We start from the raw sequence: 18,651 nt of genomic DNA, 5'->3' as shown, positions 1-18,651 counted from the left end.
CTGATTTCACTTGCACCACTCCGAGCAGAAGTCTAACCAAACATGGTAACACGGATGCTTTAAATGACAGTATGTATAGTGTCAATGTGTTCTTGTGCTCAGGAGAAAGAGGTTTACTAACTCTTACTAGCTGGCCTCTGTTACGCTCATACTCCCAAACCCACTCCCATCTAGGTCATGGCACCAACACATCACCTACCACTCTACTTGCATCACTCCAAGCAGGATTCAAAGCATAGAAGGTTGGCATGCTAACAATAATGCCAAAATTTGCCATATATCATCAATGTGCCTCTTAAACCCATGGGAGTGAGATCTATTGGACAACTTTTTATTAGCTGGCCTCTTTTACAATCACCCCAACCTCACTACAGTCCGGGTCACGGCACCAATTTTAACCTCACTGATTTAACTTGCACCACTCCAAGCAGGATTCAAACCAAACATGGTAACAAGAATGCTAAAAACAAAAGTCTCTATAGTGTCAAGGCATTCTTGAGCTCAGGAGAATGAGGTTTACTTGTATAACTCTTACCAGGTGACCTTCGTTACACTCATACCCCCAAACCTCAGTCCTATCCAGATCACGGCACCAACACATCACCTACAATTCTACCTGCACCACTCCAAGCAGGATTCAAAGCATAGAAGGTTGGCATGCTATCAATAATGCCAAAAACTGCAGTCTCTATCATAAATGTGCCTCTGGGAGGCAAAGCCATGGGAGTGAGGTCTATTGGACGCCTTTTTACGAGCTGGCCTCTTTTACAATCACCCCAATCTCACTTCCGTCCAGGTCACGGCACCAGTTTTAACCTCACTGATTTCACTTGCACCACTCCAAGCAGGATTCAAACCAGATATGGTAAGGAGGATGCAAAAAACGGCAGTCTCTAGTGTCACTCATGAGGAAAGGGGAGTGAGGTTATATATTATGGAGACTATAAGAGAAGGCATATGGAGAGAATGCCTGCCCAAGGGCACATGTTCCCTGACTTCTTACTCCACGTCCCCTTCTGCTCTATCTAGCAGTTCACATGCACTACACTGATAGTGAATGTCGACATGCACAGACCCTCGTAACTGCACACCTTAGTGTCTGCTGCCCGAGGGACATTCTGCCAGCTATTCTGCAAGGGGAATGAAGTGTGACTGTGCCCTGTGCTTTCTCTCAAATTCATCAAAGCCTTGTGATCTCCATCTCAATGAGAGAGTTGTGAATTATAGAGCAGCCGCATCGGGGTAGCTGATTCAACTTTAATGATGTCAAGAATGCTGTGAACAAACAGCAGTGCCGGCGCAGCTCTGAAATGTCTAAGCAGAATCGCATTTCTGTCTGCTGAACTTCTAGAGAAAAATAAGAGGGACACAGAGGGTATTCCCATGGAAACCGAGTCTCCTTGTCGTGCCAGACAGTGGTGTGCTATGCGGGATGAAAGATGGTCTCAGTCTTGATTAAAAAACTGTAGGCGATGCTTCACCTGGGTCCATCGTATTGGGAAGTCATCTTGATGACTCCCCAGGGTTATCTCTCTTTTTCCAAATCTGACAGGTTAACACTATCAATTAGCAGCCATCGATTGGGTGAACAATAATAAAGGCTGCTTGAAAGATGATGTAGCCGTACACATTCACCCCTGAGGCTATAGCTACTCACTCGCTCATACAGCTGCACACATCACAAGCTAAAATGACTAACCGAAAAGGGGAAGTAGACTGTTTTGAAACTTAATGAGGTTTATATTATTTATTTTTAGTTTTTAATGAAATTACAATGATGACGTTTGTTTTTTGTGGTTTGGGTATATTTTATAGGATTGTGCTGATTTACATATTTAGAAGTCTAGCAAAGATTTATTATTGAGCAATCAAGCTTGTTCTGGTGTGCGGATCTTCCACTTGGATTTTACTAATAACTAATAGAGAGATTTTTGCATTTCCTTTTTTCCCTTGATGTATTAGCAATTGCACTTTTGATTTGAGAAAGAAATGAAAAATATATATATTTATACACATATAAAAGAAAAAAGGAAAAGTTTTAAAAATATACACTACCGGTTAGAAGTTTGGGATCAGTTTTTTTATGTTTTCATTTTTTAAGAAAATTATTCTGTTCATCAAAGCTGCTTTTATTAAATGTAAAATGTTAAATAGTTATTAAAAATGTAAATAACTGCTTTCTTATTGTATGTAGTTTTAAATGAATTATTACTCTAGTTATTATTGCTTTTATTACTATTACCATTAATAATAATATTATTCATAATATATATTAGAGTGATTTCTGAAGGATCATGTGACTCCGAATACAGGAGTAATGAAGCTGAAAATTCATCTTTAAAATCCCCGGAATAAGTGATTAAATTAAATGATAAACTACTTTTGAACAGTTATTTTATAGTACATTAACATTTCACAATTTGTACTGTATTTTTGATTACATAAATGTAGCCTTGGTGAGCAGGAGAAGCTTATTATAAACATTTAAAAATCCCACTGACCCTAAACTTTTGTCCGCTGGTGTATATGCAAAATATGCAATCAAAATACTTGAAATTTCATATATTTATTATGTTTATTATATATTTTTAATATATCAACATTGATATAGCTACAAAAAAGAAAATATAAAAACAACCAACCTTAAAAGCTGAAAGTAAACACATAAAGAGGAAGGGTTCCATGTTTTATCACTTTCATATATATATAAAATATCATATATTTTCTTAGCTTTGCCTGTAGTAGAGGAAGATAAGTTGTTATCACATTGAAAACAGCAAACCATTGAAGACTGGATATTTGTAGAAATATCAACAGTAAATTCTCACTGTAACATAAAAAAAAATTACACACACACACACACAGAGAGAGAGAGAGAGAGAGAGAGAGAGAGAGAGAGAGAGAGAGAGAGAGAGAGAGAGAGAGAGAGAGAGAGAGAGAGAGAGAGAGAGAGAGAGAGAGAACAAAGTCAATTTTTTTAAGGAAAGATTTAAAAAAAAAACTCTACAAACAAAATAGAAAAAATGGTTACATATCTTAACAATATGTTTGAAAAATAAAAATATGCATGTCCTGGATGTAAATCTCCTCTTGACTGATCTGAATGAATAGAATTGGGAAAATATGAAAACCATAAACAGGCCTATACATAATTTAAATTGGACATCACTTATACATTATATTGACTATAAAGCAGTTAATAATTAAATACCTAAACTGTTGATCTATTAAACCTCTTGAAAGATCATGACCTTGCCTAAAGGCGCATGGCAGGTAATGAACTGTAACCTGCCAACCCTTTTCCTGTCTAACCTTTTTTTTTTTAAGGCACAGCTATATGTACAAAATATGATCATAATAACTAACAACCTAATTTAGCAATTGTTTGTTCGACAAAAAAATCATGAAATCGAAAAAAATCGACCTTTTAAAATTTGCAAGCCAAATTTTCAAGTCCAAATTTTCGTGGACTGACTTTCATGCAGTTTACATATGTCACCACGAGGGGGCAGTCTTTATTTTCATCCTCTCTCTCTCTCCTCCAGCGGAGCCCTTGCCAACCGCCCCCTCTATCCCTCTCTCTCTCCCTCTCTCTCCAGCGACGCGGAGCCACAAAGCGGACTGTCGGCTCACGGCAGTGGCACCTCGCCGCTTCAGGGTGAAGATGTTCGGCAGTCTGTGCGCCCGTAAGCTGGCTCGCCGATCGCGGTCCGCGTTAATAGCCGCGCTGACAGTGCTGCTGGTCCAAACGCTCATCGTGTGGAACTTCAGTAGTCTGGACACTGGAGAAGACCGAAAAGACAACGGAAGGGAGAAGAGGGACCGAATCGGCATCAACAAAGCCTACAGCGAGTACCCGAAGAGCGGCTTCCAGAAGAGGCATCACCAGCCGCCGCTGGGAAAGGCGTCCAATCGACATAAACAGCAGCCGGTAAGGCGGAATTTCCCCGTTCATCGCGATCCATTCATTCCTCGCGGTCCGCCGTCATAACGGGCCCTTTCCTGCTTGGGGAAATGATGCCTGATCCCCAGAGCCAGCGTTTCGGGGTGTTTGTGTTTTGACGAGCGGAGGGAGGCTGGAGGTTTTGTTTGTGTTGTGCTGAAATGTAGCCCTTGTTGTCATGACTATAAACGGAGAATGTGACAGCCGCGCGGCGCGTAAAAAAGATGAGGTTTTGTTGAGGACTTCAGCATCTCGTGTGACGGATCGCTGTCCGTTAAAACTCCCGTTAAGTTGTGGCCATTGTAGTTGAGGATGTCGGAGGAATAATATGCGGTTCGGTTCTCATACGTTGCTTTCACATCATGTTCGTGTCATGTTGTTGGTGATATGTGCTGGGAGGAATCTCATCATGACCTTTATGAGGAGTGAAATGATGTATGATATATTATCCGCTTGCTGAGATGTGGATGTAGTTTAAATGCGTCGATTTTGTTATTAATTACTGTTTCAATGAAAGCTATATATTTTCACTATCAAAATTCCATTTAATACCTTGACAGAAATGAAGTCTGTTATATAAATCAAAGTAGCTAATAGACTGAAATAACTGGTTCTAAATTCAACATGTCTTAAAATCTATTTAACATTTAAAACTAAGGTTACATTATTACTTAAATCATTGAGTTATGGATTCACAAATTAAATTTGCATTACTTTTCAAACACTGCTTTACATTTTTTAATATTCTAAACATGCATTTTATACTGTTTACATGAATCCATATTAACAGTATTATTTTATACAACAAATGTAAACCTTTTTTCTTAATGCAGTCTTAAATTGAAACATAAAATGTATGTAATCATATTAACATACAATCATTTAGACGTCAACTGTGGCAACCCAAGCAAGAGAATACATCTTCACAGATGCCTCAGAAAATATCTTTGGCAGCATATTAAAGTCAGCATGTTTCCTATTGATTTTGTGTGTTCGTGAAATCCTCCATCCAGCTTGCACCTTGAAACGCTGGGCGATCTATCTGGACATGATGCTCCTGCACTGAGTCTTTGCCTGCAGCGTTGCTGACAGACCCTCTATGCCTTGCGTTAAGGACAATGACCCGACTACATTAGGTAACATCAGTGCATCAGTAAAAATAGCTCTTTAAGGTTGCACATTCTTCCTTTCAGTATATCAGCTTCTTGCAGAAAGAAAAAATGGTTTAATCCTTGCAATGTCTTGACAGTATACATTTTGCACATCTGAGAGAAACACAGAACTATATTTATTCATCCCAAAAGCTAGTTGGCTACATATCCCAATGCTTTTAGATTAGGCATGGGCCGATATAAGATTCTGATGGTATGATAACCTTGAATAAAAATATCATTGTTTTACGGGATTGTGATTACTGCTCTAAAATATTATTCTTTTGAAAAGTCTGGGTAAAAAACAAAAACTTTTATCCCCTTTGAACACTATATTTGATTTGAGAAACAATATTTTGGAGCAGTAAACATGTCAGGCTAAATAATTCAAATAAATCATTGACTTCTGCTGTCTTCATTTGTTTCAAACACACTGGTTTCTTTACAATTTAAAACAGCATATTTGGAGATCTTTTCTGCTGGAGATACTGTTGTCCTAAAAACATAAAAAAACAATAAATAATCTTACATATACCATAGGAACGGTATAGCAGAAAATTTTGGCGGTTTTAAAACCTTGACCTTTCCAACCACAGTATACCACGAAAACGGTTATCGTCCCATGCCTATTCTAGATATTGGTGTTTTATGATGGACATGCTGAAGAATGCTCCGGCGGCTCTCTCAGATTTGAGACTCAGGCAAGTGTATTAAACATTAAAGTCTTCCTAATTAATTTGCACAGAATACCTTAAACACCCTACTTCAGTGAAAACCCTACTCTAGTCTGCCTCGTTTTTTACAATTAATTGATGCTAATTATCATGCAGCATCTCATTAACACAGTTCGCTCAAACATAGGTTTGCCTAATTTAATCAGAAATCTTTCTGTCATCGATAACGCTGCTTTTCCCCCACTTAAGAAATATCATGCTAATTGCGTTCATCTGAATCTGTTTAAAATATAAAGACTGAACAGATTTGCACTGCGGGCTAATGCTAGCATCACCATTTGGCTACCATGTGCTACGATTCCTTTTAATTGCAGAGGTGTTCATTTAGCTTTCTAATCCAGGTATAATGTAAACTACAGCGAGCCTGGAGCGACGTTCCGTCTCATTTAGTTCCTTGCTAATATCCCCACAGACTTGTTGCTCTATCTGTGTCTAATGTGATAATTCTATTCTTCTGTGGTCGCATTTAAGCCCCCAGTCTAAAGTGCACATTATAATCCCTCCAGCACTAATCGACGGCAAATTCTCAGCAGGACTTGCTTCTCCGACAGTTTTGCCTTCAAGTTGTCGCAGTTTGGCAGGAGTGTTAATGTCCAGTAAATGTGTGCATGTCAGCAGCAGAATGGCTCGGTGCCATCCTGCCTCGGCGGTGTGAAGTGTGTCCGTCTTTCCGTGTCGTCTGCTCTCAAATGCATCCTGTAGAGCCATCGTCCTGTTCGGATCTAAAAGGAAGCGCCTGATTCCTGTAGAAATAATAATAGAGTGTGGTGTGACCCCAGCGCCGGTCACCTTTCCGTCCGTGCTCTTGTTGTATACATGCTCTGCTCTTCCGTATCTGCTCTGCTCTTGGATTTGTTTGTGGCCTCGGTGGGCTGTATATTCTGGCACACCGGATTGGCCGAGGATTAAAGTGGGCACAGATTGTTTCAGCTGTTTATCTCCATCCTCGTCCTGAGACGGCATGGAAATCGGCGAGGTGGGAAGTCGTTAGAAATCCGAGAGTGTTTCAGAAGATACATCTGAGCCCCCCGAAGGCTCTCAAACCTGCTGAGTCCCACAGGCAGGAAATAGATGCCTATCAGTCGGCTTTTGTCCGAAATTAATCTTCATCTTTAAAGTCGCATCGCTATTGGATTTCCTCACGGCTAATTTGTTGTTTCAAGTGATTTGTCTGTTCTGGCTTTCACTGGTGCGGATAATCATGAGCCTAGCGTGTTTGTGTGTCTGTCGAAAAAGCAGCGTGAGCCTTTGTTGTCCTGCTGTTTGGCTGTGGTGCTGCTCTCTACCTGGCCTCTGTTGACTCAAAGAGAGCAAAATAGATATGAGAGAGACCATTCAGGGGTTTTTTGTACTGCACTTTGTGTAACTGCAGACTGCTCTTTAATATCACAGTCACAACTCTGCCGGCGCAAATTGTCTGCTCTTCAGCCTTTTTGATTAAAGCAATGTGAGACACAGATGACCTCTCACCTCTAGTGGGCCACTGCGCTGCCTTCTTAAACATGGCATTAACCCGAGCCCACACACAATTTGCGCCCACCGAAAATGCTGTTGAATTGCAGAAAATAAACTGAATCTTTTATTTTTGCATGTGTTTTTGCCTCACTTGAGTTTGATTATCATATTTGACTATTTGAAATCTGTTCTGTAGATTTTGCACATATTTAGTTCCTAATTTAGCTCAAAGTCAGTAGGTCTTACACTGACTGCATCATTTGCATGTTTTTTTGTGTGTGTGTTTGTGTGTGTGTGTGTGTGTGTTAGCACTGGATTTCTTTTTTTTGTGCTTGTGAGCTGTCTATATTCCTTTTTGAAACTAAAACTGGAAGTTCCATTGCTTGTGGAAATGGGGATGTTGGCCGTCCACAATGGGAAGTAAATTAAGTCTCAGTAAAATGTGGTTAGCATTTCATTTTGCTTAAAGTTGTTTTGGGATACTTGCGTGAAGAAACTTAAGCAAAGAATTTCCAAGCATGAGTATTTCAGAAAATGCTGATCCACTGTTTTTTTTTTTTTGTTGTTGTTGTTTTTTCATGCGCGACAATCCCTGGGGTTTACAGAGAATGGAGCGAAAATGAGAAAATATCCAGTGAATGACAGTTCTGAGGTTCTGTATGCCAGAGGTCAGGGGAGAATGGCATGCTCTGCAGAAGAGCATCTCTGAACGCACAACACATCATCAAACCTTAAAAAGCAGATAAACAAGAAGAGCAGAAATGGTGCCACTCTTGTCAGCCAAAAACAACAAACAAACGGAGGCCTTAATTCATTAGGGTTCAACAAAATTTGACTAGAAGGATGGAAAAAGTTCTAATTCTGTTGTTCTAATAAATCTATATTTCTCTCTTCCTCTATTAAAAGAAAAAAAACGAAGTCTTGTTGGAATATTTAATCGATTCCATGCGTGTTCAATAAAAAAGGCCAGGAGAGGTTTTGCTTCAATGTCAAAAATAATAGTAATTTATTGGTTACAAATGAATAATTCGATTCACAGAATTCTGTCATCCTCAATGCAATACAAGTGTTACATTCAGGGGTGCGCAACAACATTTCGTTTCCTGATTCGCGCTTTTATACATAGCTGATATTAACAAGTGGAGTTTAGTAGAATTTGTCACTTGTCAATCATTCAACAGTCCTCCATTGGCCGCACCCATACATACATCCACTTTTTCTACTTATTCTCTGCACAACGTCAAAAGCACAAGAATTCTCAACTGCAAATTCTGCCCTCACTGGAAGTTTCTCTTCAGAGCTCAAGTTAATTTTAGACAATCAGGCCTTTGTATTTCTATCAGCTTCATCTACTTCTACAAAAATGCTTTATTAGAATGCAAAACATATCATACTCATAAAGAAGTTTGGTTAATATACATCACCTTAAGCAAACAAATACAATTGTACAAATACAATTGTTTAATGAAAAGAAACAGAGACAAAAATGATAAAAATTATATTCCTTTTTCCACAATAGTCTTTTCATGAAACTCTATTGGGTGCATGGGTAGCTACTGCATTATCAATTACATGGCACGGGTGATTGATTGCTGTCACTTTAGCTACCAATAAGCTTGCTCTTCATCATTTTAAATGCCCAGTTTTGTTTGTGCTAGCAATGTTCAGCTTGTTTTCGGATACCTACTCCACCTGTGTATACAGGGCTCGACAATAAGGACTGCCAGATGGTCCGGAGCACGCATGTGAGACAGTATTTATCCATGTTTATGCTTTAGGAAAATTGACCGAAATTACCATCTGATCATTTTTCCATATTTTAATCTTATAATATTTTGTATTAGGCCTATTGTTTTGTTCATTTCTGCACTGACACCTCGAAAGAAAGATCAACATCGATCAGCTTCACGTTCAGACTGCAGTCTCGGTTCATCTGTTATTTCTCTATAATTTAAGACTGTAGTGCAACGTTCTAGCCAACGTTTTTTTAACAGATCTTTTTTTTTTTACAAATTTATTTACATCACAGTTGTAATTTTTTAAATTGTCAGTTGTGTTTAAAGAAAAGTTATTCTGGATAAAAAGTGTATGCATACAGTTATATTTGGCTTTTGACACAGTATTTAAAATGTGTGGCTAAGAAATAGCTATTAACTTATTTTCTGATTGGATCAGTAGAAAAAATCCTTAGCATTGAACCCTGGTATAGATCTGGTACATGGTTACATGTATGTTATTTTTGCAACAGCAGTGTGTTATTCTTAGATAACATGGCTGTAAATATACTGGCAGTTGCAAGTCTCAGTACTTGCTCTTTTCCAATAATCAAAGCAGCAGCAGCATAGCAGATCTATGCCGCCAAGACTAAACACATCAACATGGCTCTATACATATATTCATTACCATACTAATTCTCTCTGAGAGTTGTCATGACAGAAATCTAGTTACTTTAGCCAAGCTCACTAATTGAAACATTTGTGCTGCAGGCAGATGCAGCGCTGAGTAAAACATGCCAGGTGAAGAGCTGTGATGTTGGCCACTGCGTTAATTCCACATGTGCTTGGCGTGTTTTTGGGGCCTTTTAATGCAGCAATAAACAGCACTTCCTTCATTTGCTGTAACACGCTCTCATTAGCCAGATGCCGCTGCGCACCAGGTGAGCGGGACGCCACATTTGTCTTGTTACTGCATGTTCTGATTCTCCTCAGGTCAGCCGGTCCCACATGCTCAAACACCGCTCAGGTCCTGTCGCCGCAGGACGTTCCTGATGCGAGGCAAGTCTGGTTTGATGGTGATCAATCTCGTATGTCGTGCTCCGCGTGTGTGCTGAATGTGAATGTGCTTGTTATCTGCCGACCGGTCGCCACCTGAATTAGCAGTGGGCTCCCAGAGGGAGGGGCTCTGGGGACTGAGAGTGACATCAGTGTCCATATAAGCACACACACACATACACACTCTCCTTCTCACTCAGTGCAGTATGTGGAATAAACAATCATGTTGCAGAGCTCTGGAGAGCACACACACACACACACACAGTTCATCAGGCAGACCAAGCTTTGAATTAATACAGCCTAGTTCTCTTAGCCCCCTAAATCACAAATCTAGCTTGTATGTGTATATATCTGGCTTTCTGTGACTTTTAGCATTTAAAAATCCCCACTGATGAAATATAGGGTTAACAAAACAGACAGGTACCATTTTTGTTTCATTCAAGTGATTCCCTGCTGAGGATGTCAGAGGTTGTGTTATCATGATATTTCCACCATTTACTGAATTTTAACAACATGATGGTGAAAATTACCAAATGCAGTCCATCATTTAAACAAACAAATAATTAAGAAAAAAAGCTTTTAATTAAAAAATAACATTATAGTGCTTGCAATATAATTATGAAGTGTCATTTCTTTCATAATCAAGAGCATAATTGTGTTAGTGTTGTGTCATTTAATAGCAATATTTGGCAAATTTCATGTTCTTCAATAAAAACAGTCAAAATTACTTCATTTATTCATTTTCTTGTCGATTTAGTCCCTTTATTAATCTGGGGTCGCCACAGCAGAATGAACCGCCAACTTATCCAGCATTTATTTTACACAGCGGATGCCCTACCAGCCGCAACCCATCTCTGGGAAACATCCACATACACTCATACACTACGGACAATTTAGCCTACACAATTCACCTATACCACATGTCTTTGGACTGTGGGGGAAACCGGTGCACCTGGAGGAAACCATGCGAACGCAGGGAGAACATGCAAACTCCACACAGAAACGCCAACTGACCCAGCTGAGGCTGTGAGGCGACAGCACTACCTACTGCGCCACTGCGTCGCCTCAAAATGACTTTAATCAGGTAAAAAGATAGACAGACAGACAGACAGACATGCATGCATACACTACCTGACAAAAGTCTTGTCTTGTTTTAGGAACAACAAATAACAACGTGACTTCTAGTTGGTCATTTGGTATCAGAAGTGGCTTATATGAAAGGCAAAGGCCTCTAGATTAAGCTTATTTTACCAAAATAAAAAATGATCATGCCTTGATTTTTAATTATTTAATTAGGACAATGAAGTCAGACTTCACTGAACAGAAATAGTGTACTGTATAGAAATTAAAGTCATGGTGCAACGGAAAAAGAATGAATTAATGTTGCCATTCACTCTGCAGATTTCTTGTACGCCCCCATACTGAATGTAACCCCAAACCATGATTTTTCCTTCACCAAACTTGACTGAGTTCTATAAGAATCTTAGTTCTATGCGGGTTCCAAAAGGTCTTTTGCAGTATTTGTGATGATTGGGGTGCAGTTCAACAAATCATTCATCTGAAAAATCTTCCTTCTGCCACTTCCAAATGATAAACTAGAAGATAGATGATTTGTTTTTGTTTTTTTACAATATTCACAAAATCCTGTGCGTATTCTCCTTTACAAATCCTCACAAGCTTTAGAGAAGGGGTGCCTTTTTTAATGAAGGGAAAAAAACCAAACTTGATTAAGGGTGGTGGGCCAAAGGTAAATATACTAAACTTTATTAAAGTTGCCATTGGTGATTTCATAATTTATTTAATATTTTAAAATGACTAGAAAACATTGCTCTATATTAACTAATGCATTATATATTTTCAATGCAGCATCATTTTAGGAACTTATTAGCAACTTATAACAGAAAAAAAAACTATCCAGTTTAAAACAAAATGGATTTACACTAGTCAAGCTGCACCTGTTTTTTGCCTTGATTTGCTCACTGGTGTTTTCTGCATTGTCCTCGATCCATTGAGTGACAGCATTTATATTTTAAAAATCGGATTTATTTACAGCATTTAATTAAAACATTTATTATTAGTTTGCTTTTTTAGTAGCTCAGAAATAACACAAACAAAAATATTTATGTTAAATTGGAAATTACAATTCGTCCCAACCCTCCACATCATTCTCATTCTCTTCTTATGTGGGATGGTGGACCAAATCAAAGGTTACTATGGGCTAACTTTTTCCTGCAAGCCCTAATTTACTGTATTAAGGCTAATGATTAATCAATTAATTAAATGTTTATTAAAGTATCTAAGAAATGAACTTTTATAAAACATGATGCATATAATGGTCCACTACATACACCAGAATGTTAGCATGAGGGATAAGGGTTGGTTTTAGCTAACTTCTACACAGTCAGTCACGTTACCATTAAAAATAAACACACATTTTTCCCCATTGTTTTGTCTAGCCAACTGTGTCATTCTTGGTCATGCAACTCATTTTCTTAGCAGAAACTCTGTTGTGGATACATTGTCTTTCTCTCAGTCTTTTTCCTGTTATTGAGTTGTTCCATCCTCTCCTCGCTGTGCAGTGCTGACTCACACTCCGTCAGTATATGCCTGAGTGCTTACAGGCCATCTCTCTGTCTCTCTCTCTCTCTCTCTCCCTCTCTCTCTCTCTGTCTCAACATTTGATCCAGGCTGGTTTTTGTTTTGCTTGATCATCAGAAGTTGCCCCAGGGTGCTCATTTGCCCCAGCTTCAGTTGGACAGCTGCCCTGTTAGCACTTCCTCTTCTCCATTAGCTCTTAAACAGGGAGGGAAGTATATCTCAGACCTTGTAAAGACTGATGATTGCGAAGCAGGATAGTTGCGTCAAGTTGTTTTTGCGTTGCGTTCGAAGGCTAGAGGTGATTTTTCTTTCATAAGGCTATACCTTTGTTCCAGAAGAGCAGACCAAACAGCACACTTTCATCTTTCTCTCTCTCTGACTGTTACGTAATGAACCGAGCCAACACCTATTGATTTGTTTCTCTGTGTTAAGCTGATGGTTATCAGAAACAATTCCATGATGTGCTCTCTTAATGAGCGGCCTCGGTCCCGTTGCCTCGCCAATGACTTCATCTAGTAAAAAGAAAGCTCGGGCCGATTTTATAGTTCACGCCGAATGCTGTGATAAAGACTTTCTTTTCCTGCCGGAGCCACCATCGTCAAAATGCTTTCAAGTGGCTGAATGTCTATTGTGTTGGGCTAGAATATTTTGCTAGCAGTGCTTTATGTCCTTTGTAAACATGTCTATAAAAAGTGAGCTAATTGTTATGTAAGCTTGACGGCACAATAGTGGCCTGTCACAGATATTGGAAAAACAGCAAATTGGTGCACCGTAATGCTACCATTAACATAACTGTGGTCGGTCGCTATTCATACTTGGCTTAAGTAAGCTGCTGCAGACCCTTAATTCCATCTCACCCCATGTCATTGTTGGCACCTATTTGTTGTCACTTATTGTGTGGAAATGGAAGGGGGCGTGGCTTAATGATGTTTGGTGAGTATTGGGCGGGGTGATGGATTGGAATTTGTGCAAAGTTCATATTGACTTGTCTTTTTTTGAGACGTGCATGCTTTGAATGAACTATTTGCAGAATATTAGGGAAGACCTGACTCTAAAATTCAATATGAATTTTCTGTTTTTGGGATTTGACTAGGCATTGGATGATAACCGGTTTCATGGTTTACCGTAGTTTGAAAAAGTCAAGGTTTTAAAAACTGCAAAAATGTTGTTATACCATTCCTAATGTATATGTAAGTGTGTTTTTGAAACCAATAAAGAGAGCAGTGGTCAATGATTTATTTTACTTATTTAGCCTGACATGTTTACTGTTCCAAAATATTATAAATGTTTCCAAAAATATAATAGATTGTGTTCAAAGAGGTAAAAAAGTTGTTGTTTTTTTGCTCTGACATTTAAAAAGAACTTATTTTAGAGCAGTAATCACAATATGTTGAAACCATGGTATTTTTATCCAAGGTTATCACACCGTCTGAAACTTTTACCAGCCCATGCCTAGATTTAACCAGTGGTGGAAAGAGTACTGAAAAATCATACTCAAGTAACAGTACCATAACTTGCCCAAAAATGTAGAGCAAGTAGAGTAAAAGTATCTGTCGTAAATATTACTCAAAGCATGAGTAAAAAGTAGCCCTTTTAAAAGTACTCAAGAGTAGTGAGTGTTACGCTGTGAACGGCTGATGTGTTTACGTGCAGTTTGTGTGTAAACGTAACATTCTGTAGTGGATTAAATTATTGTTTAAGACCCTTTAGCCATGCTTTTTAGTCCTCATGCAGTAAACATCCTTCATCTTTTCATCCTTGTCTTAACAGTCTCTGAGTTGCGTGTAAAAATTTTGGACATCTTCTTGGACGATTTTAATGCTTCCAAACTCTTTGCTGCATTTATAAAGTGCCCAAGTTGAGGTTGTTACCTTCTATATGCAGTTTGATTGGACAGGAATCACAGCACTGATTTTTTCACTTAGCCAATCCCCATAGACGACAAGAATAAAATAAAGTATAATGACTGCTGGTTGAAGGAAAATAATGGAATACAAGTACCAAAACAGCACTAAAAATGTACTCAAGGGAAAGTAAAAGTACACATTTTTAAAACTACTTCGGAAATTGCAATTCCTGAGAAAAACTACTCAATTACAGTAATTTGAGTATTTTTAATGTGTTACTTTTACACCATTGGATTTGTCATTTGATAATGTGCTTTGTTTGTTTCGTGATGCATTCATATTTCATTGGAACCTCTTAAGAGTTTCTTTGGAAATCCTATTAAGACCTATTTTTTCAGGCACCTTGGTCTACTTGCTTGTTTAGTGTGCAGCAACAGAGCTCAGATAACAACACTGAGATTTATTCAAATAAATTGCACTAACAGAGTAGGGCTGGGCGATATGGCAAAAGTGCAATCTCGATTAATTCCTTGCCATATTGAACAATAACAATATCAGTTTTTAATTCTTCCTACTTTAAAAGAGTATCCCAACAATGACTAAAGCCACAAATTAGAGTCCATTAAGTACCATAACCTATTTTCAGTGGCCAATGACAGCCGAAAATTTCATGCATCTCTAATATCAATACACTTCTTGATTCCCATTGTTGCACATTTTTGCTGTGTCATTGGCTCTTAGATCAATATAGAGTAAAAAAAAAAGTCCAGAGCTTATCATTGTTATTGACATAAGTTTTATTGTGATTTGATATAATATCGTTTATCGGCCCAGCCCTATAACAGAGTCTGTTTTAATTGAGCCAAAATCACGCTACTAGTTAGATTAGGTGTCACAATGTAATGTGCTTTATCAAAATAAGGATTTAATTTAGAGATATATCAACAGCTATATAAAATAAATATTATTAAGAAGTAATAATTAAGAAGTTAATTAAGAAGTCTATATGAAGTATAAATGAGTGTTCCAGTTTGAATTAATTATATACAGAATCCCTTGGATGAACTAATATTGAAATTCTTTCTGAATCCTACAATTACTAGGAGGTAACGGTCCGATTCTGATTGAGTCTGAAACCGCGTGATCGGACCCCATTTCCGATTACGTGATCGGATCTGGACATCCCTACTTTTATGCTGGGTTGAAACCAAATGTAAAATACATAAGTGAAAGACTAAGTCAATGCAAGCATACGAAGATTTTGTAAAATTATTGCAGAGCTAATGATGGTAAATGTGCAATGCATTAGCTGCTGGGCAAATTCAAATAATTGAACTCAAGTGAAAACTTTGCACCAAGGAAAAAACATCCCATGAGTAAACTATAGCTAGTGACGTAGTGCTTGGCAGCTGTTATGAACCCAGAATTAAATATTTAAACTTTATTAAAAGAAACAATAATAAAAACACTGAAATAAATATCAAACTAAAAAGTCAGTCATGCTACAAGTGAATTTAGGCATCATTACAGCATTATAATTCACAGCATGAATTATGTAATATGGACATTATTTTGAAGATAAAGATTAGATTTTAACTGTGTTCTTGAATGATAAATAATTTAAAAAATCAACTTTAAGTCAGCATCAGATAATGGCAAAGTTAATCCTAATGTGCTGTAAAAAATAAGGAAGATTACCACTCACAACATGCATGCATTATCAGCTAATAATAATACGGTAAATAATAAAACAAATCAATATATAACACTGCCAATGACCAATAGAGTACAGTACTGATATGTTGTGCATCCCCATATAATAAATGCAGACATGAATACAGCCAAATATACTGCTGTACAAACACATCAGTAAATGCACTAATGCATGTGTAACAGTTTCATATGTTGTGCTAAATTGATTATTGGAGAAGGCTGTGGTTGAGCAGGAGTCGTCGAGTCGAGACGTTAATGCTGCTGATGAAGTGAGGTGTTGTGTGTTCATGTGAATGCGTTCAGTGTGTGCAGTGGAAAGCGTTGGTCAGGGTGTGCGACTGTGAGTGTGGAGGTGTGTCAGAATGACTGTGTAACCTTGTGTTGGTCACATGAATGAATCTTGTGTTACACATCGGTCAGTGACGGGTGGAGGAAAAATAAACTCTGGTATTCACTGGCTTTACAGCCACCATCCAGACAGGTTATGACCCCCTGCCCCACTGTCTGTCCATCTCTCTTTCTTTGCATCAGTGTTTTATTTACTTATCTTTTTGTATATGTACTACATTTGAAAAGAGTTTTGAACTCAGTTTTGAAGATAATAAGTTAATTAAATACCTCGTTACTTCAGCTTAAGTGGAATAAGTTCACAGTACTCGTATAGATTAGTTTTTTTATTTTAAATGGTTTGTAGCAATCGGTTTCCTCAAATGGTTCGAGTTGTCTTAACTTATTGGGTTTTACAGAGCTCAGTTGGTTTGAGTTGTCTTCATTTATTGGACTTTACTGTGCTCAATTTGCTTCATTTACTTAAATGGGTTAAGTTGACAGTACTCATTAGGATTAGTTTTTGAATTTAAATGGTTTGTTGCAATCGGTTTCCTAAAATGGTTTGAGTTACCTTAACTTTTTGGGTTTTACAGTGTAGTATACAGTATTCTGTGAATAACAGTGACTAAAAACATGATAGAAAGAGTTTGCTAGCTCATGTAAAACTGTTTTTAGTGTAAACCCTGGGCAGTCTGTGTTTATAGAGCCAGTCTATTGGCATTACCAAATTTAAAGTTTAGCAGTATAAAAGAAAACTATGTACAAAATAATAATAATTAATTAGTATGAGAATAAATAGAATTGTATAAGTTTTTCTTTATTGTTTTTTTTTATTATTGGCCATCTAATTTTGCTATATTCTAAAAGCAATTTTGTTTTATGCAAAAAAAAAATTATTTTGACAATTATTTTAGGATTAGCTACACTATGATCATATCCTTTCCCTTGTAATTAGGGCTGCACAATATATCGTTTCAGCATCAATATAGCAATGGATAATAATTGATAACAATGTAATCACAGTTTTTCATTTGCATGTGTTTTTGAGGCTTGTGACTCTTTGAGATTTTTAAAAGAATTCAGGCATAAGAAATTGTACCGTTAGTAACTTTAATAGTGATTTATTTTATTTAATTATTAATAACAATAAAACACTGTTTATTTTAATACACTCCCCTACAGAATCATCCCAACCAATCTACAATGATAAGTTCTTTCTAAATAGAGATATTGAAGTCATCTGGTGTAATTGTAGTCATATCACAATCTATATCGCAATTAGGGATGTAACAATTCACTTGATTTACGATTCGATTTAATTCATTGTACTAATCTCATGATTTAGAAAAACTCGCTAGTTTTTATCAAAGTGAGTTGAAACAAATTTGAGGCGAGCCAGTGCAGCATTTTTTCTTAAATGCTGCACATTTTTTTTGCAAAATAATATATTTTCTGCCATAACCAAATTGCTATTTTAAAAACAAATTCCAAAAAAATAAATAAATAACACAAACTAAAGTAGACTCATTAATAAAAAGAAACTAAAACTGTGACTGTGCTGGGATTTGACATTTTAAAAAAGAAATAGCAAATCTATGTTTTCTGGCGTAAGCTGACGTCTTTGACATTTACAATTAATTAGTATAAGTATCAGTGTGATAAACTTAAGAAGAGATAATCTTGAACATTTTTAAATATTCAATAATAATAAGCAAATTATTAAAATATGCATAAACTAATTTGAAAAGTAGAGGGTAAAAATGGTCTAGTACCTGGTTCTGTAAAAGCACAGCTTTCTCTTTCAGTCTGAAAAACATCTTCACATTTTCGCCATGAAAACACTGATGCACCGTGTGATCTCCATAGCACTCATCGGAGCAAGTGGAGCTACAAATCCTCTGGTCCACGTGGTTTAGCTTATTAAAAGTTTTTTGCGTATAGACATCAGTGACAGAATTTTTTACTGAGCTGACGATATATGTGCATCATGTGTCTTTTTGCAGTATTTTACATTTACATTTAGTCATTTAGCAGACGCTTTTATCCAAAGCGACTTACAAATGAGGACAAGGAAGCAGTTTACACAACTATAAGAGCAGCAGTGAACAA

General features: G+C 37.4%; 1 protein-coding gene across 1 annotated transcript in view; it reads left to right on the top strand.

Annotated features, from left to right (window-relative positions):
- The first annotated feature begins 3,608 nt into the window (after positions 1-3,608).
- xylt1 (xylosyltransferase I) overlaps positions 3,609-18,651 on the top strand; it is a 105,095-nt gene continuing 90,052 nt past the window's right edge. Inside the window, exon 1 of the mRNA XM_056453510.1 lies at positions 3,609-3,931. Within this exon, the coding sequence (XP_056309485.1) occupies positions 3,665-3,931 (267 nt within the window). The 5' untranslated portion in view covers positions 3,609-3,664. The remainder of the gene's footprint in view (positions 3,932-18,651) is intronic.

The sequence above is a fragment of the Danio aesculapii genome, chromosome 3 (genome assembly GCF_903798145.1).
Source record: "Danio aesculapii chromosome 3, fDanAes4.1, whole genome shotgun sequence".
Classification (NCBI taxonomy): Eukaryota; Metazoa; Chordata; class Actinopteri; order Cypriniformes; family Danionidae; genus Danio; species Danio aesculapii.
This window is presented reverse-complemented; position numbering and strand designations above follow the sequence as displayed.